The sequence below is a fragment of the Heteronotia binoei genome, chromosome 5, assembly GCF_032191835.1.
Source record: "Heteronotia binoei isolate CCM8104 ecotype False Entrance Well chromosome 5, APGP_CSIRO_Hbin_v1, whole genome shotgun sequence".
NCBI classification, from domain to species: domain Eukaryota; kingdom Metazoa; phylum Chordata; class Lepidosauria; order Squamata; family Gekkonidae; genus Heteronotia; species Heteronotia binoei.
The window spans coordinates 157,159,984-157,184,460 of NC_083227.1; the positions used below are offsets into that span (position 1 = coordinate 157,159,984).

At 45.5% G+C, this 24,477-nt stretch overlaps 1 protein-coding gene across 3 annotated transcripts in view; it reads right to left on the reverse strand.

Annotated features, from left to right (window-relative positions):
- TENM2 (teneurin transmembrane protein 2) overlaps positions 1-24,477 on the reverse strand; it is a 1,752,117-nt gene that overhangs the window by 229,219 nt on the left and 1,498,421 nt on the right. For all 3 annotated transcript variants that reach the window (XM_060240624.1, XM_060240625.1, XM_060240626.1), the window contains one exon: positions 19,493-19,594. In XM_060240624.1, the coding sequence (XP_060096607.1) occupies positions 19,493-19,594 (102 nt within the window). The remainder of the gene's footprint in view (positions 1-19,492; positions 19,595-24,477) is intronic.

Here is a 24,477-nt window from a genome sequence, read left to right on the forward strand (position 1 = left end):
ATCAACACCAGAACTGATCAAGCCCTATGCTTTCCGAATGATCCCTAAGATAAAGCTTCGCCTGTGTCAGTTTGGGACTGATGAGTCTTCGTTGAAGGATGAAGACGCTATGATGGTTGATCTGATGGAGGCTGAAACCCTGGAAGACCCTGCGGTTTTTGGACCTTCTGGCTCTCAGAAGCTAGGAACCAATTAAGGAGACTCACCTATTGCCAGGGATTCTGTGGTCACCCCAGAACCCAATAGTGGAAAAGTTATAAAGCCTGGGTGGCTGCTATGTTCAGATGGTGGTTCTCTGGTCGTGAGGCATTAGAGGACCAAGCTTCACCTTAAGGCTTCACAGGATACTGAACAGGTCCTTTTGTAAGTCCCTGTAGACTTCAGGTCACCACCACTACATGTGCAGGAATTAACTCCTACAAATAGCCTCAATTCAGCTCTGGTTGCTGTGGGATCAACAGTTCTAATAGTTCTTGCTATTCCCACCTGTCTGACTGTAGTCGTGCATAGACTGTACATATATTTCTTCAGACAGAGCCAGATAACATGACGACAACATGACATTTCAATGGGGCTACACAGAGAAGGAGTGGTGTTCATTATGTTGTCTGCTAAGAATATTGCTCAAGTTATTTGAACGTAATTTCCCTTCCCCCATCAGGTGTTGCAATATAGTACATGGCAGAACTGTCTTCACATTACAGCAACTACATGAAAGTGCCCCCCCCCCCCATATACCTGTGTGGTAGAAGCCCTACTCAGAAGGTACCATGTAGGGCCAATTACTATGCAGATCCTCTGAATCACATAGAGGAGTTACGTGTTCCCACCAGTGCTAGGAAGAACATGCAGCACTGGTTTGCAGATTTTAAGTACCATGCGGAAGGGCTGTTAGCCCCACGTATTTAGAAGATGTCAAGTGGATGCTGTTTGCAGTTGCCTGTCCATGGGGACTGTAACACGTAGAGTAGCTCTGAGCTTTAGATTGAAGAGGCAGCTATTCCTAGGATGGCAAGGACTCCGAAAAGTCCCAGACGATGGCTCTCTGAACTGCTGCCTCAGCAATAGGGCCCATTAACAGTAGGTTGAGGCTCAGAGGACCGGACTATTAGACAATGTGAAGCTATGCTCCTATTTCAGAAATAAATGACAACTCTGGCAATTTAAGACAGAAGTTCATTATTCCACAGGCCACTGGGAAGCACAGTGGAGACAGATGTGCAATCAATTTCTTACCAGTGCTCTTTGAGTTGACCCTCTGAGAATCCCTCCTCAAGAGGATAATTAATTCTGCATCTGTAATAACTCAAGCCAGAACATACTTTTAGCAAAAATTAAACTGCTGCTGCTCTAATAGTGTATATGTTTCCCCCCAGTGGGAGAAAACGATTATGCCTTACCGCGAGGTCTATGTGAAATTTGCAAACTTATTCTACATTCAATTTTTACAATGGATTGGAAATCGGTTCTTTAAAAATTCTTTCTAAATATGTGAATCTATTTTCCTCCCTCTGTATTCCAGAGGGACAATATAACACACAAAAAGTCTAAGGCCACAGTATTATTAATAAACTGCTGCACAGAAAGTACAGCACAGGGACAAAAAAGTAGGATCCTACTACGTTGTAAGAAAGCTAGCTCCTGAGGAGCATCAGTGGTCCAGCAGCCCTTCTGGATTGTACCCCCTTTTGTGTAGCCAATTGGCCGTCTGGAGGTCAAATGGATCTTCATCAAATAGGTGTGAAAATCCTCAGCTTGAGACCCTGGAGAGCCGCTGCCAGTCTGAGAAGACAATACTGACTTTGATGGACCGAGGGTCTGATTCAGTATAGCCAATTTGGTGTAGTGGTTAAGTGTGCGGACTCTTATCTGGGAGGACCGGGTTTGATTCCCCTCTCCTCCACTTGCACCTGCTGGCATGGCCTTGGGTCAGCCATAGCTCTGGCAGAGGTTGTCCTTGAAAGGGCAGCTGCTGTGAGAGCCCTCTCCAGCCCCACCCACCTCACAGGGTGTCTGTTGTGGGGGGAGAAGATATAGGAGATTGTAAGCCGCTCTGAGTCTTTGATTCAGAGAGAAGGGCGGGGTATAAATCTGCAGTCTTCTTCTATAAGGCAGCTTCATATGTTCCTATGTTGTTCATCATAGTGGGGCCTCCAATGACCACTCCATATGGAAGTGGATAAAACGTACTGGATGGGTCCATCTTCCCTGCAGCTGCTTGAAGCTAAGGTGAGTGAGCACCTGGAACACCTACAAAATGAGACACTGTCCCAAACTACCGTGAGCCTGCTTCATCTTAGCAAGGGCCTTGGGGCAGAAAAACTGCATATCAATTGATCTATCTGACCAATCTTAGACACGGGTGCGGCTTAGTTAATTGTGATAACCTGCACTGAATAAAGTGAACCAAATTCCCAGCTGTTAATTTACGGTACCAGACGATGACAGCATCCCCCATGAAGACGGTGCAGAATGGGCAAAACAAAACAACCCACAATTCTAGGACAGTTATAGACAATGGGAACAAACAAACAGAAATCCTACGAGGCTCATGCTAGCTCATATTAACACCTTACTTGCTATTCTGGAGTATGCAACTAACAGAAATTCAACACTAATGTAGGAAGTAATTATGTGGGCTAGTGAATGGTTGTGGTCAGGGTACTCAAACCTTGTTGAATTCATATAAGAATCATTCAGAAAGATAGGAGAAAATATGTATCAACATTTGAAGATCATTGATTTAATTCTGGGAAAAACATAACGTTAAAATAAATTATTACCTTTGGTTTTTTTCTGCAGAGGTCTAAATATTTTATCTGGATTTTATACTGTGGTAGAAAGCATATTTTGTATTGCTTTCTTTTATTTTAAATAATAGGGGGGAAAGAACAAAAATACCATCATAATGTGAAATCACTTTAGTTTTTTTTCAGTGAACGGCCCCTCCCGTTATTTTGCTTTCGTTTTCAGATCAAGTAAAGTTCTGCAGGAACAAGACCCAGTAAGTATTTGTGTGTAAGAGAGGGAGGGGCAGGGGATTCCCTGGTTTGGAGGCCCTCCCCCCGCTTTATTTATTTATTTATTTATTTATTTATCTGGGATTTATATCCCGCCCTTCCCATCGAGTGGCTCAGGGCGGCTTACAACATATATAAAACTAACATAAAAGTATAAAATTACACTTTAAATTAACAATTCACAATATATAATTAAAATAAAACATTTGTTATAACTATACATAACTTTAGAAAGCATGGGGGGAGGGAAATGTCTACTGGGCACTCTATTATTCCCTATGGAGAATGATTCCCATAGGGAATAATGGGGAATTGATCCGCAGGTATTGGGGGCTCTGGGGGGGGCTATGTTTTGAGGTAGAGGAACCAATTTTTTAGTATAGCATCTAGTGCCTCTCCCCAAAATACCCCCCAAGTTTGAAAACGGTTGGACCAGGGGGTCCAATTCTATGAGCCCCCAAAGATGGTGCCCCTGTCCTTCATTATTTCCTATGGAAGAAAGGCATTTAAAAAGGTGTTGCTGTCCCTTTAAATATGATAGCCAGAACTCCCTTGGAGTTCATTTATGCTTGTCACACCCTTGTTCCTGGCTCCGCCCCCAATGTCTCCTGGCTCCACCCCTAACGTCTCCTGGCTCCGCCCCCAAAGTCCCCAGATATTTCTTGAATTGGACTTGGGAACCCTAGCTGCCACTCCTGCAGGGAAGACAGCCCGAGAGCGAGGAAGAGCTCCTGTGCCAGCTATTTCCCCCGCCCGAGACTTGGGTGGAGGAAAGAAAGCTCGGCTTCACTCTCGGGCTGGCTCCCCTGCAGGAAAGGCAGCCTAAGAGCAAAGGGGTGTGTGTGTGACAATGTCATTGTTATGTTACCGGCGCGCGGGCGCTTTGCATGCCTTAAGATAACAGGGGTGGGGGGCGGAGGATTGCAGTTTGGCCTACGGACGCAGGCACCCCTAACACCGGGCCTGACTATACTGTGACATAAGTCTATAATCCTTTAGATACCATTGATGGCATTAGTACTGCAGCTGTACAGTGCCGATTTTGCAACAGTACTGCAGCTGTACAGTGCCGATTTTTTGAGTGATCTGGCTTAATAATAAAGTTAGTGCCATCCAGCAATAAAGATTTCTCAGTTATGAACTATGTACTCTCACACCTAGCATTTACGTATTAAATTACAAAGTGAGAATAACATTAGCATAGGATACCACGGCATTATACAATCTAAAACAGTTTTACTTCCTTACGAGTGATACATTTAGCACAAACTTGAGGAAGATACTGCACTCTCTGGGGACCAGATAAAATAATTTGGGTGGACTAAGCCAATATCTGTGCACCTTAGGTGATCCTATAGGCAGCATACAACCATATATAACATTATTTTAGATTCAACGCTTTTGATTTAGGAAACAGCTAAAGAACAGCTATAGGGACCCAGGTGTATGGGCTTTCTGATGACAGCAGAGATTTTAGCTCTAACAAGTTTCACATTCTTGTGCTATCACCCTGCACATTAACAGGCAAGAAAGAGAATCACAGAAGGACAAAAAACTCATCAGGTATGTCAAATCTCTGACATTCAGAAACCATGTGGGGAAAGCAGCACACGCTGACTTAAGCACTAAAGTATGGATGCTTTAATTAATCCGGGGTGAATTTAATTGCTTTAGTTAAGTGGAAATTGGGTTAAAAATGATGCAGAGCATGCTGGGGTGTGTTAAAAACATGACATATGAGCTGGGTGAATCGATAAATTAAAAGTGCACAGATGTTTTAATTAAACCCAGAGAAGTTAACGGAAATCACTGGAGACTTTTAAGCCTATGATTAATTCAATTCATTTTAAATACCTGTAGAGATATGAGGATGCCTCCATTTTGAGAGTTATAAAAGTTCTCAATCAATAACTACTTAAGCTGCTAGGGAAAAAAAGGCTTTTAGAATGACAGAACTGCATTACTTACACAGGGAATATTTACATTCTTCAGAATGCCCATCAATCTATTTACTTTGCTTAGGACAAAAGTTAATACTATGGTCAGCATTTTCTCTAACTCTTACTGCTCAGGTAAAAGCTTCTTATAAATTATGAATTAATTTTTTTAAAAAATTGTGCTTCGCTGAGTTTTTAAGGCTGTTTTAATTAACATCTTTTAATTTTTTTTAAAAGTATATATTTTTAATCATAAGCAGCTTCAGGCAGATTCTTGAAAAGGCAGCATGCGCATTTTCTAAACAAGCAAATATCTACAATTCAAGTAGCCGCTTTGTTTATCCTGAGTGTGATTTAGATACCTTTATTTATTATTTATTTACTTACTTCATTTACGCCCCATGTTACTCCCCAATGGGGACTTATAGACCGTTTTCGCACACAGCTTACCACAGGGTCACGTTCCTGTTCTCTCCGCAGCGTCTGTCGGATTTCCCATTATCTGCGCCGGAGTTACAGGAAGTGCCGCGGCTTTTGCGCAGCAAACGTAAACTGGGTTTTAGCGGTTTATGTTTGCCATGCAAAAGCCGAGGCACTTCCTGTAACTTTGGCGCAGATAATGGGAAATCCAACGGACGCTGCGGAGAGAACAGGAACGTGACCCCGTGGTAAGCTGTGTGCGAAAACGGTCATAGCGTCTTACGTCTTTCTCCTCTCCTCCATTTTATCCTCACAATGACCCCTTACAGCAGGGTTTTCAACCCAAGGACACCCAGCAAGCTTTTGGGGGGGGCGGGGTTTGATCCTGGGTCCCCCGGATACTAGCCCAACTCTCTTAACCAGTACACTACTCTCTTAACAAGTACTGGTACACAACAACGCTATAGTTTCTCATCCTCCCACCCAATAAGGACCATCGCAGTGACAGTTTCCAAAAGCCATGACAATCGATTCAGAAATAGCAAATGTTACAGCAGTTAAAACAAACAGGATGGAAGGCCAATAAGGAAATGCCAAACAAAACAAAGCGACAAAGTCTTCATCTCTTGGAAGAAGAAAACGATAGAGGGGCAGAGATTGATGTCCCTGGAGAGCAAATCCCACAGCTTTGGCACCATAACTGAAAAATCCCTTTCTGTTCTGGAACAAGCTGGGCATGGGGCAGGGTCATCCAGACGGAATGCAAGCGAGGTGAGGTGAAAGCACAAACTGGCACAATGTGGTCAAAGTCCAGGTCCTGAGTCATTCAATAAGAGCAGGTTTGTGGCAGATCCAAAAGACGAGCTCCAGAGGCAGCCCAAGAGTCACAAAGCAGAGGCAGAATCAAGGGCAGAAGGATCAGGGGTCATTTGATGGGTTGCCTCCACAGCCTGTCTCTCCCCCCCCCTCTCTTTTATAGGGGAGCTGGGTTGCATTATACAGCTGCATGCATGCTCCTCTCTACTATCTAGACCCAAGTGTCTTTGGGCTGCTAATCATGCACTCCATCTTCTATCCAGCTTTTCGCGACAGACCCGCCTTCATTTATGTTTCAATAGCTCTGGAGATGAGGGACTTGAGGTAGATGGTGGGGCACTATCTGGCTCTGAGCCCTGGGCTTGAACAGCTGGTATGCCACTGTCGGAATTGGCCCTTGGCTGGATAGTAGTCGCTTTCTGGAGCAGGTTGTCAGTAACGGATTGTGAGCTAGGACATCCTTTGCCTGGATGTTCCTTTTCCCCAGAGTCCTCTGCCTCCCCAAAGTGGGCAGAGCCTGGTGATACATAGGTTGCCACCCATATTGCCACAGATGATGGGACCACCCAAAACCGCCCCCCCCCCCCCCCCCATGACTTTAATACTTAGCAGATTTGTATAGAAGTAGGTAATCCTTAAGGTTAATACTACCACCTTGAATTGGGCCTGGAAGCAAACTGGAACCCAGTGTAAACAGAACAAGACTGTCATGATAAAGTACCTACTGTTCAGTACGGCCAGCATCCCAACTGCAACATTCTGTGCCAACTGTCATTTCCAGATACTTTTTGTGACAGTTCCCGCCCCCTATGGTGGGCTTCTCCCCTTCAGCCATCTTCCTAGTGAGGATTGCTAGCTCCCAGTGGCCTAGGGTTGCCAAGTCCAATTCAAGAAATATCTGGGGACTTTGGGGGTGGAGCCAGGAGACTTTGGGGGTGGAGACAGGAGACATTAGGGGCGAAGCCAGGAGCAAGGGTGTGACAAGCATCATTGAACTCCAAAGGGAGTGCTGGCCATCACATTTAAAGGGACGGCACACCTTTTCATTTCCTTCCTTCCATAGGAAATAATGAAGGATAGGGGCACCTTCTTTTGAGGCTCATAGAATTGGACCCCCTGGTCCAATCTTTTTGAAACTTGGGGGGGGGGGGGTATTTGGGGAGAGGCACTGGATGCTATACTGAAAATTTGGTGCCTCTATCCCAAAAAACAGCCCCCCCCCAGAGCTCCAGATACCCATGGATCAATTCTCCATGATTTTCTATGGGAATAAATCTCCATAGGGAATAATAGAGTTCCCAGCAGACATTTTCCCCCCTCACCACTTTCTGATGACCCTGAAGCAGGGGGAGGACCTTCAAACCGGGGGTTCCCCTGCCCCCACCTGGGGATTGGCAACCCTACAGTGGCCTCAGAGTTGGGAAGAGAATGGGTTAAATCGCCCAGCTACTCCTCCTTCCTCCAGGTTGTCTGGCAGGTTCTCTCTCTCTCCCCTTAGTCTGAGCCCAGCCTGTTCATCCTCCTCAGCCAGCTGTGGGAGTGGGGTTTTTTTTTTTATAGGTTTCACCAGACCCTCCCCCACCCGATGCTGTTGCAGAGCCTGTCTGTCCTTTCACCTGTTGCAGGACCTCTGGGCTCCCCTCTGATGGCTTCCGAATGTGATCAGGGCCCTTCCATCCATGTCCCCTCCCCCTCCAGACATGGCCTGGTCTCTTTACTTCAGCTTCTTTCAGGCTCCTCACATCTTTCCTCATAAGAACATAAGAGAAGCCATGTTGGATCAGGCCAATGGCCCATCCAGTCCAACACTCTGTGTCACATAAGAACATAAGAGAAGCCATGTTGGATCAGGCCAATGGCCCATCCAGTCCAACACTCTGTGTCACATAAGAACATAAGAGAAGGCCTGTTGGATCAGGCCAATGGCCCCTCCAGTCCAACACTCTGTGTCAAATAAGAACATAAGAGAAGCCCTGTTGGATCAGGCCAATGGCCCCTCCAGTCCAACACTCTGTGTCACGTAAGAACATAAGAGAAGCCCTTTTGGATCAGGCCAATGGCCCCTCCAGTCCAACACTCTGTGTCACATAAGAACATAAGAGAAGCCCTGTTGGATCAGGCCAATGGCCCATCCAGTCCAACATTCTGTGTCACACAGTGGCCAAATACACACACACACACACACACAAACAATGTGGCTAATAGCCACCGATGACCTCTGCTCCATATTTTTATCTAACCCCCTCTTGAAGCTGTCTATGCTTGTAGCCACCGCCACCTCCTGTGGCAGTGAATTCCACATGTTAATCACCCTTTGGGTGAAGAAGTACTTCCTTTTATCCGTTTTAACCCAACTGCTCAGCAATTTCATTGAATACCCATGAGTTCTTGTATTGCGAGAAAGGGAGAAAAGGACTTCTTTCTCTACTTTCTCCATCCCATGCATTATCTTGTAAACCTCTATCATGTCACCCCGCAGTCGACGTTTCTCCAAGCTAAAGAGCCCCAAGCGTTTTAACCTTTCTTCATAGGGAAAGTGTTCCAGCCCTTTAATCATTCTAGTTGCCCTTTTCTGGACTTTTTCCAATGCTATAATATCCTTTTTGAGGTGCGGTGACCAGAATTGCACACAGTATTCCAAATGAGACCACACCATCGATCTGTACAGGGGCATTATGATACTGGCTGATTTGTTTTCAATTCCCTTCCTAATAATTCCCAGCATGCCGTTGGCCTTTTTTATTGCAATCGCACACTGTCGTGACATTTTCAGTGCTCCAATCCTGCTTCCTCCAGCCTCTCCCGACCAGCTGGGCCCACATCCAGCTGGCTCTAGGCCTCCACAGCTCTGCAGCCAGTGGTGCTTGTCAATGTTGTCATTGGCTGTTTCAGCCAACCTCCCTGACCCTCGTTTGTCTCTGTCAGCTTTCCCTGCCTCTCCCCAGTTGAGCTGAGCTGTCTCTCTCCGCCTGCTTCTCACCCTGTTTTCAGCCTAAGGATCTTCTATAGGGGCCAAGTGAAGCCTCCTTCCCTGCTCACACATTTCATCCCAAGATCAGATAATTATAATGAGTCTGGGATTTCAGTGGGTGCAGTTTTAATTTTTGATAACAAGCAGCGCTTCCCACCAAATTTCCTCTTCTAAACAGAAGGCTGGGCTTCTGCATCTGACATCTCTAAATCTGGCTCTCTTGAGGCTGTCTCACTGGTTCTTTAACTCCTGCCCACTTTTCGCAGGCTCTATTTGATTTTGGTTTATCATACGGCCACGATCACAGGTGGGGATTTTGTAAATTCTCTGCCTCTTTGCTTTCTCTCACTGGGGTTGGAATGCGCCCCCCCCTGCAGTCTGAACTTAGTCATTCGTGTCATAGATGAATGCTTTCATGATGTTTTTTAAAGAATACATTGCAGGCATATTCAAAGTACGCAATTTCTAGACAGGTTAGCTTCTTCAGGACGTCTTGAATTGAAAGAATGCAGGCGTCAAAGTGGTTCCTAAAATGAACAGACAATAGACTTACGAATCTGATTATACTACTGGCTCATTAACAAGTGATGTCCAGCTGTGACATCTCGGGAATTTGCAACAGATATCGTGGAATGTTGCAAACAATAGTATGTTTTTATCATACAATTCTTTTTCTAGTAGGGTTGCCAAGTCCAATTCAAGAAATATCTGGGGACTTTGGGGGTGGAGCCAGGAGACTTTGGGGGTGGAGCCAGGAGCAAGGCTGTGACAAGCATCATTGAACTCCAAAGGGACGGCACACCTTTTCAATTCCTTCCTTCCATAGGAAATAATGAAGGATAGGGGCACCTTCTTTGGGGGCTCATAGAATTGGACCCCCTGGTCCAATCGTTTTGAAACTTGGTGGGTATTTTGGGGAGAGGCACTAGATGCTATACGGAAAATTTGATGCCTCTACCCCAAAAAACAGCCCCCCCAGAGCCCCAGATACCAGCAGATCAATTCTCCATGATTTTCTATGGGAATAAATTTCCATAGGGAATAACAGAGTTCCCAGCAGCCATTTCCCTCCCCTCCCCCGCTTTCTAACGACCCTGAAGCGGGGGAGGGCCTCCAAACCGGGGGATCCCCTGCCCCCACCTGGGGATTGGCAACCCTATTTTCTAGTCTGGCATTCACTGAATCTTTGTTTTAATTTCCACCTTGTCTCCCTTGTAGTCTTCTTTCCCTGTTGCCTTCTTCAGTTCAGGAATCTTATATGATATGTGGGTCTAAATAGCCAAGTATTCCACCTGTCAACAGTCTCTCTTTCCTTTGAGCAGTCTTCATAATCATTAGCTATGTAAGGGAATTATAGAAGTATGGAGATGTCTACCGTAATTTCATTGAGGATAAACATACGTAAGTAAACGTAATTTCATTGGGGAGGGACGGTGGCTCAGTGGTAGAGCATCTGCTTGGGAAGCAAAAGGTCCCAGGTTCAATCCCTGGCATCTCCAAAAAAGGGTCCAGGCAAATAGATGTGAAAAACCTCAGCTTGAGGCCCTGGAGAGCTGCTGCCAGTCTGAGTAGACAGTACTGACTTTAGGGTTTGTAAAATCTTTCGGGCTCAAGTGCCATGTTCTACTGGAGAAAGTTTTTCTTCCAGACGTTTCGTTCTCAACTGCAGAGAACATCCCTATCCTTCATTATTTCCTATGGAAGAAAGGCATTTAAAAAGGTGTGCTGTCCCTTTAAAATGTGATGGCCAGAACTCCCTTGGAGTTCAGTTATGCTTGTCACACCCTTGTTCCTGGCTCCACCCCCAATGTCTCCTGGCCACGCCCCCAAATTCTCCTGATATTTCTTAAATTGGACTTGGCAACCCTAAGCTGGGTTCAAGTAGTTGGCTCAAAGTTGACTCAGCCTTCCATCCTTCCGAGGTCAGTAAAATGAGTACCCAGCTTGTTGGCAGTAAAGTATAGATGACTGGAGAAGGCAATGGCAAACCACCCCATAACAAAAAAAGTCTTCCAAGAAAACATCATGATGTGATGTCACCCCATGGACCAGTAACGACTTGGTGCTTGTACAGGGGACTATCTTTACCTTTTTTCAGTCAGAACCCTGCTAGTCCTCTTCCTGCATGCTTGAGTCTTATGGGGATGGGAAGGGCACTGTCACATTTCAGACCATAAGCCTTTCTTCCTCAAGGTAATTTGTGTTCCTGTTCAGCTTGCTCTTATGAACATAATGGTCTATATGTGCTAAAGTAAATTAAAATTGGTTTCAGAGTTGTAAAAACGACTATTTTCCTGGATTAACAGCACTGCTTTAATTATTTAATCAAAATAAATTACTTCAGCATATACTGCTTTTGCCATTTAACTATGAATTTATCCAGTATTTGAAACTGCAGTCCACTTGATTCCATCTCTTCCCTGGCAATGATCCTGTAAATGTTTCTGGTACTTTAGATCAGTGCTCCCCAACCTTTCTGGCACCAGAGACCAGTTTTGTGAAAGACAATTTTTCCAAGGACCGGGGGTGGGGGATGGGCAATGGTTTTGGGATGATAGAATTGTGCACTTTATTTCTATTAGTTTGGCATGGTGGTTAAGTGTACAGACTCTTATCTGGAAGAACTGGGTTTGATTTCCCACTCCTCCACTTGCAGCTGCCGGAATGGCTTTGGGTCAGCCATAGCTCTCACAGAGTTGTCCTTGAAGGGGCAGCTTCTGGGAGAGCTCTCTCAGCCCCATCCACTTCACAGGGTGTGGGAGAGGAAGGTAAAGGAGATTGTGAGCTGCTCTGAGATTCTGAAATTTGGAGCGGGGGGCATGATATAAATCCAATGTCGTCGTCTTATTATTATTACTACATTGTGGTATATAATGAAATAATTATACACCTCATGGCCCGGTTGCTAACAGATTACAGACTGGTACCAGTCCATGGACCAGGAGTTGGGGACCCCTGCTTTAGATAGCCTCTGATAATGTGAAGGCACCCAGGGAAACTAAAGGGTCAGCTATGGAATGTCAGCCCCTGGAAGTTTTTCTATTTCCTTTTATGTAAGCAGGCTGGTTGAACACTGAGGGCTTAAAATAGCCTGTTTTAGTGGGAGAAGATAGACTTGATGAGGCCTTATGTAGACACTTGATCTTTTCAAGGCCATCCCTATACTACTTCCAAATATCAAAGATTTCAGGCTTTCACGGCTGGTAACATCATTAGGGTTTGTAGAGTCTTTCAGGATCAAGTGCCACGTCATCCACTGAAGTCCTTTCTACGGTCTCACATTATCATACCCGCCTGAACAGAGAAGCTATTGAGATTTACAAACACCAGCACAATTTTAACAGAAAGGAAGAAGGCATTTTCATCCACCAATCTTGGTACCCAGCTCTGCAAAACACCCTACAGACTATTAATTGCAGAAAGTCTCAGAACAACCAGCAAATTCCACAGAACAATCAGCACAGTCAACAACCATCTTCCTTATCTCCAAACCCCTTCCAACCCTCCCAGCAATTAACACGGAACAATGGTCACATTCAACAGCCAGTTTCCTTATCACTACCCTTCCAGGAAGCCCCACCAAACAATGGGCACATCCACAAACCAATTGCCCTTTCATCACACCCCCTCCAGCCTAGAAATAGCAGCTCTCCAGCAGCCCTGGCCCCACTCAATGCACAGCAGCCAAGAAGGTCTGAGCGCCTGCTCCGGCTGCAACGCCACTGAGGATGTTCTCCGCAGCTGAGAACGAAACGGCTGGAAGGAAAACTTTCTCCAGTAGAACATGGCACTTGATCCCGAAAGTCTCTACAAACCCTAATACTTCCAAATAGCTTAACAGCAACACACACAGCTTTATTATTTGCATATGTGAGAGCCCCTGCGCTGCCTACAAGCAGCTGAATAACTGAATATTTGGGGAATGCCAAAACACTTTCACCAACATCTAATTAAGGCAGACTGTTTTCGAATCGCAACATTGTTTTGCCTTCCATGACAGATGAAGAGCAGCGGGAGTTGTCATTTCCAGTCGTTAGTATCTACTTACTTACCCGCTCATTTGAGATTTGACTTGTCAAGTTCCTATCCAGGAGGTCAAAAGCATACATGTAACACGAGGAGTAGCTCCGGCATGAGCATTTAGCTTTTTTTGAAGTGATTATTAAACTTTAACAATGAAAATGAATGCAATATGGCCTTATGGACGTCATTATTTTAAACGAAATAAAATAAACGGCTACTACTGAAACTGGATTTTTTTAAAAAACCAACCCTATCCTACCCTTGAACATTTGAACATATGAAGCTGCCTTCTACTGAATCAGACCCTGGGTCCATCAAAGTCAGTATTGTCTTCTCAGACTGGCAGCGGCTCTCCAGGGTCTCAAGCTGAGTTTTTTCACACCTATTTGCCTGGACCCTTTTTTGGAGATGCCGGGGATTGAACCTGGGACCTTCTGCTTCCCAAGCAGATGCTCTACCACTGAGCCACCATCCCTCCATATGTTCATATGTACCCTTGTATTACTTTTTACTGAAATGGTACCAACCTTTGTCAGCAAGTCAAAAATAAACACCAGAAAAGTAACAGGGCTGGTGTCAGCATTCCCTGAGGTCAGGCAGCTGCCTTTCCCCCATCCACTTAGGAGCACTCTGCCACCCATGCTGTTGGGTGCATGTACTGTCCAGCCAGGCCAAGTCCAAGGGTGCATGGTGCCTAGGGGTGCCAATCTCCAGGTGGGGACAGGGGATCCCCCGGTTTGGAGGCCCTCCCCCCACTTCAGGGTCATCAGAAAGCGGGGGGAGGGGAGAGAAATGTCTGCTGGGAACTCTATTATTCCCTATGGAGATTTATTCCCATAGAAAATCATGGAGAATTGATCCACGGGTATCTGGGGCTCTGGGGGGGCTGTTTTTTGGGGAAGAGGCACCACATTTTCAGTATAGCATCTAGTGCCTCTCCCCAAAATATCCCCCAAGTTTCAAAAATATTGGACTAGGGGGTCCAATTCTATGAGCCCCAAAAGAAGGTGCCCCTATCCATTATTTCCTATGGAAGGAAGGAATTGAAAAGGTGTGCTGTCCCTTTAAATGTGATGGCCAGAACTCCCTTTGGAGCTCAATTATGCTTGTCACAGCCTTGATCTTGGCCCCACCCCTAATGTCTCCTGGCTCCATCCCCAAAGTCCCCAGATATTTCTTGAATTGGACTTGGCAACCCTAATGGTGCCCCAGGCAGCCTCAATGCCTGCTGCCCCACGCCCCCCTCCGTGGAGCATCCCCCACCCTCCCACCCAATTTTAACACCTGAGGAACTGGTGGCGAAGTGCTGGCTCCTGAGGCTCTTTCAAGGTGCCCCCCCCTCCCCTGCTGATCAGCTGATGGGCAGGGAGAGCCACAAGGAGGCCTGCACTCTCTGGAGGTTCAGCACGGGGGCTGAAGCAGTGGGAAAAACCAGTGAGCCCCTGAAAAAGCAGCCGCCGCTGCTACCTCTCCACTCCCCTCCTCACACGATCAGGCTGGTACTGCCCAGGCTTGGCATGCTATGATGGGGGGGGAGGCGAAGGGACCGGGAAGGGAAGGGAATGGAGGGGCGAGTGGCGGCGGCGCTCTCTGATCATGCTGGGGGGGAGTGGAGAGGAAGCGGAGGCAGCAGCGGCTGCTTTTTTAGCAGCGATGGGGTGCGGAAGGGAAGGGAAAGGAGGGGCGAGCAGTGGCAGGCAGACGGAGGAGGGAGGCACTTGCCTTGATCACTGGGAGGGTGAGGGAGCCCAGTTTGGCGCCCCCACCCTCCTGGCACCCTAGGCAACCGCCTAGTTTGCCTAGTGGACAAGCCGGCCCTGTGTCCAGCTCTGTTAGGGAAGGCTGAACATGTGGCGTGTGGTGGTGGTGTTTTGCGCTGTCACAGCAGCAACATCTCTTGTCACACACTGTCTGGTACCACTGGGGAAAGGGACTGTGGGCAGCTGTCAGTGTACACAGTGAGACAGCTTGTGAGTAGGCAGAGAGAGCATGCACAGACAGATATGCAGGCAGGTAAGTGGGAAGAATGCTATAAGTTGAAGGCTGGTAGAGGAGAGAGGAGATGAGGGGCCCATGCGATCTGCCTGGATCTGCCCCTGAGAAGTATACAGTGAAGAAGTGACATTAAAGTGTAGGGGAGAGAGTGTGTGATCTAAGAAAGAAAAGCACTTTTATGGACATTAAGGGAGAGTAATGGGGGGGAATGGTGTAAACTGTTGATTTGAAGAAATAAATCAGTTCAAATTATTAATGCAATCTAATTGCTTTTTTGATCATCCAGTCAATCTACTTAATATCCAACGTAAATGCAATTGTCTGAATATTGCCAGCTGTGTCTTAATTTTCCACAAGGGAAGAAGCCAGCACAATCAAATTAGATCTGTTATGTGTATCGCGTATTTCAGAACCCTCTGAAGTCAGTTACAGTTTTGAAAATGAAAATTACAAGTTAAAGCAAACTCAGTTTTTGAGGTCAACGGGAATAGGTGGCTCTTAATAGTTTAGGGCTATATTTTTTCAGATTCCAAAAGACCACTAATGGAGAATTCATAGGCCATTGAGATAGCGCAACAACAAACAGAACAAACATCAAGTGAGGTCCAGATAAGGAAGATATGATTGGTAGATCAGGGCAGGTTAGCATCACGAAACAACATAACTAATGGAAACACCAGTGCCAAATAAATACCGTTAGTGCCACATTTGAACGAATGGTATCTATTGCATTGCTACACTTTCTTTACACTGGGGGTTCCCAACTTTTTGATCTTGTGGGCACCTTTGGAATTCCGAAACAGCATGGTGGGCATAGCTACAAAACGATGGCCACATGATGGCTTCTGCAGGAGGTGGAGCCAAGCCACAAAATGGCTGCCACAGCAATGTTTCTCAAAATCTTCACAGACAATCAAATCTCCAAATAGTTAATCAGAAGCCTTGCTGGGTACAAAAAACCCACCTGGTCCCACCCACTTTCTAAATATACTAGGTGGGCACCAGAAAAGGTGATTGGGGATCCCTGCTTTTTACATCAACTCCAAATTCCTAACTTGGCCTGATGTACAATGGATTTTAAAAGTAGTCAGTAGAGTGATTTTTCTAGGCTGAAGCTCTAGACTATATATTCAGAGGCCAATTAACCTAAAACTCAGTGGGCGTTTTCGCACTTACCTTTTACTGGCGTGACCACCCTCCTCACGCCGGCGGATCTGCAGGGATTTCGCACCAGAAGCGCCGGCGCAGCCAAAAGAGCCGGCAACTTCCGTCGCGGAGCCAGCTCAAACGGAAACCGCCAAGAAGCAGGAAAACGTTTGAGCTGGCTCCGCGACGGAAGTTGCCGGCTCTTTTGGCTGCGCCGGTGCTTCTGGTGCGAAATCCCTGCAGATCCGCCGGCGTGAGGAGGGTGGTCGCGCCAGTAAAAGGTAAGTGCGAAAACGCCCAGTAAGTCTGACTTCTAAGTAAACAGGTAAAAACCCCCTATAGCCTATGTTGTAGGTTTTATAAAGGTACTACAGAAAACAGATATCAAAATGAATTATATCCTGCAACTTGTGCCACATATTCTATACTTCATATGGTCTATTGGGGGGAAAATGCAATGTACATAATTGTAATTATATAAATAAGTGACGAGAAAAACTCAAAATGGGCAATTGATTTCTGAAACACAATGCAATTTTCATTGCAATGAAAAGCATTTAAATAGCTTTGGAGTGGTAAGAGGAATGTGTAAATGGCAGGGCAAAGGAAAAGGACTTAGGTTATGAAAGTCAAAAACTTTCAGATGGGAAGGGGCACATCCAGAGGGAAAGTAATTTTAAAAATTCTTAATTGTATGATGTAGTTGTATTTCTTTTGTAAGCCACTTCTACTTTTGTTAGTTTCAGTTACAAGGGTTTAGGAAAGGCACAGGGTTGTATCCATCCACTTCACTCAGCTAACGACAGTGCATTCCATTGCAGAGTTGCCAGCCCCAGGTCCTAATAGGGGTCCCCCCCGCTTTGGGGGGCTTCAATCTGCCACCAGCCAGCTGGCTAGCAGGGGAAGCCCCACACCCAAACAGGGATGTCGTGCAGTGACACTCAAGTTTTTGAGCAAAAAACCATAGTGTCTTGCCCCAAAAACCAGAGCATCTTGTGTGATGTCGCCAATGTGATGATGTCAATTCTGGGATGCCCATAAATCCCCCAATGGCAAAGGGACCTGGCAACCCTATTCTACTGGCATGAAGTCTGTTGTCAGGGGAGGGACGGTGGCTCAGTGGTAGAGCATCTGCTTGGGAAGCAGAAGGTCCCAGGTTCAATCCCCGGCATCTCCACTAAAAAAGGGTCCAGGAAAGGAGGTGTGAAAAACCTCAGCTTGAGACCCTGGAGAGCTGCTGCCAGTCTGAGTAGACAATACTGACTTTGATGGACCAAGGGTCTGATTCAGTATAAGGCAGCTTCATAGGTTCATATGTCAGCATTAAGGTGTTCCATTGGCAGCTTTTTTTGTATAAGTGGCAAATGCTTGTGCCAACAGAATGCATATATATGGTATGTAGTTGACTCAGTATGCACACTGCTAATGCCTCTCCTTCAGAATTATTTAACTGACTGAGAAATGACTTGAACAATTAAACAGTTCCCTCTCTGTGTTTCTCTCATACGTGTACCATATATATAAACAGCATAACTACTGCTGGCCAACGCAGTATTAATTTACAGGAAATATCTTTAGCAACTTCTTAAATACCAAGTTATTCTGACAGCCTTTCTTTCTTTCTTTTTTTTCTGTTAAGTCCTACACGTTGAAGTAACATTTTAAAAATGTTACAGATTTAAAACATTCTACAAGACAGTTGTCTGAGTAACAGGCTCTTGCCGTACCCACATAAAAGTATAATTGGTGCCCTGGAGCCGGGGTTGTAACCCATCTGAATCTTACCAGATTTCAAACGGAAAGCCAGTTAATATTGATCTTTTCTGGTAGCAGGAAGGAGTAGAAAGCTGCATTTATAAAATAGAGTACATAGTCTTTGTTCATTTCAATTTTTATTGTATAGCAAAATATCTTTTTTGCAAGTTGCGGCCGACTTACGCTGACCCTGTGGTTTTGAAGACAAGAGATGTTCCGAGATGGTTTGTCATTTCCTGCCTCTGGGTAGCAACCAGGTATTCCTTGGTAATTTTTCAGCCAAATACTAACCAGCAGGCCCGGCGCTAGGGGTTCTGCCGCTCCAAGCAGACCCCTGCGCCGCACCTTCCCCCCCCCACCGCTCCGGTTATTTTGCATGCGTATGGCATGCGTATTTTGGCATGCGTATTTTGCATGCGTATGGCATCTTGCAGGGTGATGTCATCTTGCAGGGTGACCTGGCTCTTCAGAGCCTTCCTTCGAAGTCTTCGAAAAGCGAGGCGTTTTAGCGGCGCCCGGCCGCTTCAACCTGAAAAGCAGCTGGGCGCCGCTTCAACACTGCGCTCCACGAAGAGCGCGGCGTTTGAGCGGCACCCTGCCGCTTTCGGGATGAAAGCGGCCAAGTGGCACCTTTCCATGAAGGAGCCATTCAGCCGCTTCCAACCCCAAAGCGGCCGGGTGCTGCTAAAACGCTGTGCTCTTCGGAGAGTGTGATGTTTTAGCAGCGCCCCCCACTTTCTGGTTAAAAGTGACTGGGCACCGCCAAAACACTGCGCTCTTCGGAGGCTTCCAAGGAGTAAGGGGGGGGGGAGTCTGATGGCACCCCTAGGCGGGGTAGTGCTGTTGACAGCTGCCTACCCCACCTACTCCCACATGCTGGCCCTGCTAACCAGGTCTGACCCTGCTTAGTTTCCAAGATCTGACAAAATCAGGCTAGCCAGGCCTATCCAGGTAGGGGCATACCTTAGCATAGCATAGAACATTCAATCTTAGTTGTGGGAGTTCACAGAAAGGTGGAAACTCACAAGTGTTGGGTAGTTCCCAGAAGATGGCATCTTTGATCAAATTCTGAACACATAGGAAACCCCAGTTGTTGTTTCTTAAAATTGTCACCCCATTTTGCTTGCAACTGCCTGGCTATTCTGAACTCAGCCTGAGAGAATTTGCTCATCAGTACACAACAGACACCGCAGCGTTCCAAACACCTACAAGTACTAAGGAAAGAATCATCTTTTTAATGAAGATCTGTTCCCATATCGTAGGCCAACACATACTTAGAAACACTGTAAATGAATATCAGTTTGTAAGGAATAATGAGGAAATGTAATTGTAGATGTTATTGTAATACACTTTTTCTTTCCAAAAAAGAAAAGAGAAAAGGAACACTATAAAACAAAGGTAATTATTACCTTTAGCACAATCGGCTCCGTGGTATCCAGGAAAACAATGACAGACTCCAGACACGCATTCCCCATTCCCATGACAATTACGTGGGCAGTCCTGCACTGAATCTGGAAGACAAAAGTCATTAACTGTATTAGCAGCTCTGTTTTCAGTTTACCATAGATGTTGCTTTCAGCGTTGATGCACTTACTGGAAAGGCACTATTGGACCATAACAAAGCTACAAATATTTTTTTGACATTGCTTTGTATTTGTGTGTGTGTGTGTGAGTATGCATGCTGGCCTGGAAGTCAGGGCAAATTCTGGCGACCACTACTGCGACATGGAGGATGTTCAGAGAAGTGGCTTCATAGAGCCTGCCTCTGCCTCCTGCTCCTGGTATTCCATGGAGGTCTCCCGTCCTAGTACTTGCCAGAGTCAACTTTGCTTAGCTTCCATGATCTGACAAGATCGGGCTTGCCTGGGCTGTACAGCTCAGGGCACAAAGCTGCAAATATGAATGTATCTCAACATATTTCACAAACATTCCCGCTTCGTAAAGATTGTGCTTAACATGTTGTTTTATTTCAACAGCTTAAGTCATTTCCCCGCTATTTTATACTTCAGTGGTTGAAGTTGATATTTCCTCTACGAGGAATAAAATGAATACGTTTCATCTGAACGCATTAAAAAGCCTTATTTTCTGTATGAGGAAATGGAGAAGCAGATAGGTCCCTTCTGTCGTATAACGAATCCAAATTGTATCGTCTCAGCCGGGGATCTCTTCCATTAACAATTAAAACACATAGTTGTATATTTGGCAACCAACTACAATCGTATGTTATGAGTGAGGAGGAAGGCTCCTGTATAAGATGTGATTTTTCACTGTATATAGCTATTGTTTGTGACAACTGTTATACCCTGACAATAGTTTTACAAGCACAAAACAAGTTAATGGAACAGACTTTGAGCTTATTTTCCACTGCTTCACATACTACACATTTAAATGGCGACAGCAATCTGATTAGAAAAGTAACCTTATGCTTGTAATGTGTGTGGATTTCTTTCACTTTATAAATGTGTTCAAGCCCATGTTCAAGAACTTGAAATAATGATAAAACCCTGAGTTTAATGCCATTTCTGTTTCGCTGGGTTCTTATTTTAAACCACCAATTTTATGTTAATTATTCAGACATTCATAATTACAGTACTCACAACAACCACCGTTCTGCCACATCTACATTATTCAATCATAAATTTAATGCAGTATGTTGCATTTAAAAAAACACCCTTTGCATTTAGCAAAACGAACTAAGTCACAGTTGCTTAGGGATCAGCTTCAGATTCAGATCTAACTGACAAAACAAACCATGACCAGATCTAACTGACAAAACGAAGCATTATCTGGTATGCTAGTACACAAGTTAAGAGTTCTAGTTAAAATGTAATAATAAAATGTATCAAAAACGAGATAAAATGACATCATTGAGAGAAAAAATAATACATAAAATACAGCTTTGGGATCTAGAAGGTTGAATGTGTAACTTTTCTGCATTCCTAAATGTTAAGCTATTGGCAATGACTCTGACATAAGAAATTTTCCTCCACTTTCTAGGCCATAACAGTTAGTGTACTTTGTTATGCTGTGATTGGGATTTTTGCTGTTATGCTAGGGTTCATTCCCCTTTATACCAGTGCTACATTCACAGTGGAGATTGGTTGATGTGTTAAGGATATCATAAACATTATGGATAACAATTAACGAATATTTTCTGTGCATAAGCATTCAGAGAACAATAAGTCAAATTAGTATTCCACCTGATGACTGTGATGGCAATAATTCCTGTCTACCATAAATGGCTCAGTTTGGAGAGCCAGTTTGGTGTAGTGGTTAAGTGTGCGGACTCTTATCTGGGAGAACCGGGTTTGATTCCCCACTCCTCCACTTGCACCTGTTAGCATGGCCTTGGGTCAGCCATAGCTCTGGCAGAGGTTGTCCTTGAAAGGGCAGCTGCTGGGAGAGCCCTCTCCAGCCCCACCCACCTCACAGGGTGTCTGTTGTGGGGGAGGAAGGTAAAGGAGATTGTGAGCCGCTCTGAGACTCTTCGGAGTGGAGGGCGGGATATAAATCCAATATCATCTTCTTCTTCTTCAGACAAGGTCCTTGTTTTTATAATTCTCGAATCATCCACACAGGACAGTTCTTCTTGGTTTAATAACTTTCCTCTTCGATTCTAATGTCTTTTGTCATTGTTGCTGTTGTTGAAAATTGGTAATGTACAAATAGCAGATCCCAGAACATTTGTCACTTCCCTTGCCAGCACGTGCTGTGAAATTACTTTCGTGGCCAAGAAGGGTGGGTCAGTCTGGTGTTAGCTTTTACTTCGCTTGGACAGCTGCAATGTCCTGTGTCAGGCCTACAGTGTCTGTTTTAGCTGGCTCGCCCTTCCTGCCAGCCAGTGGCCAAATCCTGCCATCCTCCTCCACACTTTGGTTTTTTTGGGGGGGGGTGGGGGTGGGGTGCAGTGCCATTCTTCAAAGGGAAATGGCAAACAAAATCAAACCCTTCAATATTTTACATACGCAGGATTGCCAGATTTCAAAGTACAATTATTTCTATGAGCGACGGACTAAGCACCGTAACTTGCTGATTAGGAAGGAAACTGCAAGATGGAAAGTAAGAGCTTTTTCCCGCACAGCTTACCGCGGAGCGAAGTCCCTCCTCACCGCGCAGCGTCTGCTCGGATTTCCCACCAACTGCTCCGCGGAAGCAGGAAGTGCCTGGCCTTTTGCGTCGCAAATGTAAATCGCTAAAACACAGTTTACGTTAGCGACGCAAAAGCCGCAGATCTTCCTGCTTCCGCGGAGCAGTTGGTGGGAAATCCGAGCAGACGCTGCACGGCGAGGAGGGACTTCGCTCCGCGGTAAGCTGTGTGGGAAAAAGCTCTAAGTTTTTTCAGCAGAGAAGATCTTTGAATCAAGTAAAAATAGCCTCAAATAACCAGGTGATTATGTTAACATAAAGCAAAACTACCTGGAATACACAAATAATACTGGAGAATAGCTTAATAACTGGACTCATACCAGTTGTAAACTACAGGAATACAAGCACAGCAACTGTGGTAACAGCTCTTTGTATTATAACCTATTTGAATAACAATTTAGAGGTGGGCATTCAGCTGTATCCAAGCTGAAAAATATACAAAAAGAAAAAAAATACCTTACAGTGTGGTGTGCTCAAGTTCACTCATCAAGTCACCAGCCAACCCAAACCAAAATCTAGTTCTCAAAATCTTTTAAAAGTCCCTGGACCAAGGGAGGCTAGATTGATTAAAAACAACGAGGGAGCAAGCCTTCTCAACAATGGCTCCCCAATGGTGGAATCAACTACCAGAGGAGGTGCGAGCCCTGCGAGACTTAAATCAGTTTCACAGGGCTTGCAAAACTGTCCTCTTTCAGCTTGCTTTAAGATGAAACCCGGGAATGACATCTAGCCATCCTACACATAGGGCGTTTTCGCACTGACCTTACGCCGGAGCGACGTCCCTCTTCACCACGCAGCGTCTGCGCGGATTTCGCACTAATTGCTCTGCAGAACCCGGAAGAGCCGCAAAGTCCTGCGGCTTTTGCGTCGCAAATGTAAACCACCAAAAACCAGTTTACATTTGCGACGCAAAAGCCGCAGGACTTTGCGGCTCTTCCGGGTTCTGCGGAGCAATTAGTGCGAAATCCGCGCAGACGCTGCGCGGTGAAGAGGGACGTCGCTCCGGCGTAAGGTCAGTGCGAAAACGCCCATAGTCTGAACTGTAGCACCGAAATTCATAATTTATAATGGTTTAACTGTCTATTTAATTTTAACTTAATGTATGAATGTAATTTAACTATTTTAATGTAACTATTCTAATTGTTTTATAGTATTGATTGTATTTTATCGTAATCACGGTGCATACCATGTCCTGTTAGCCGCCCTGAGCCTGCCTTTGGCAGGGGAGGGCGGGATATAAAAATAAATTTATTTTTATTATTATTATTATTATTAAAATTGCACGCTGAAATGAAACCAGCAGCACAAAAACTGTTCTTCATTTCGATGGCGACGAAAAGGTAGAGTGTAGGATCGTAAAGACTTGCGTGTCAAACAGAAGCCGGCGGAACCTACAGTAGCACCATAAATAACGACGGCTAATTTGCTGTGAGACATTCTTCTTTGCAGGGTGGGAGGTGGGAAAGGGGAAGCCTGTGACGAAGGGCAGCTGCAGCACCTAGACTAGGAGTCCTCCACCGAGGCAGTGACGGTTGCTGTGTACTGCAGGAAAGAAGGATCAGGGTTGACACACAGCCCCCTCCCTCTTACTTTTTGAGACCTTCCCTGGGAAAATGGTGCATAAGGTGTCTCTGTGTTTGCCCTTGGTTACGGAAGAAGACAAAACATTACTGGGCTTCTGTGCTTTGGGCCGACTTTAGTTCAGTTGGGCTAGTTACAGCGCCTGCCCCCTCTGAACTGTTGAGTGTTCTGTTGGGCTTCTACTGCCCTTGCTTCTTCTTCTTCTTTTTTTTTTTTTTTAAACCTGCTGGGATTCTCTGATGGGACAGCGGTTAGTTCTGTTGGGTTTGCACTGCTGCCATGCTAGCCCTGGGTTGTGTTGCACTATCTCCTATCCTCGCAAGCCCCATCCCCCTTGCTTGGATGGTCATTCTGTGCTTAACATCCGTTGAGCTGGCATTTGCCACAATGGCACTGGGTTGTGCTGCTGGGCACTAGCAGGTTGGCACTGGGTTGTGTTGCTGGGCACTAGTACATTGCACTGGTTCTGCTGTCCTTGCAGAAATGTCCCCCCCCCCTCCCAGTTTCTACTGATTCTCAGGTTTGATCTTAGTCCTGTTAAGTTTTGGCACTGCCAAAACTCAGCAGCGCTGGTTCTGCTGAGCCCATTGCAGTGGTTCTGCTGCCAGCCTTGCAAGAATGCTCCCCCTTTAATGTTCTACTGCAGAGATTCTCGGGGATATTCTGC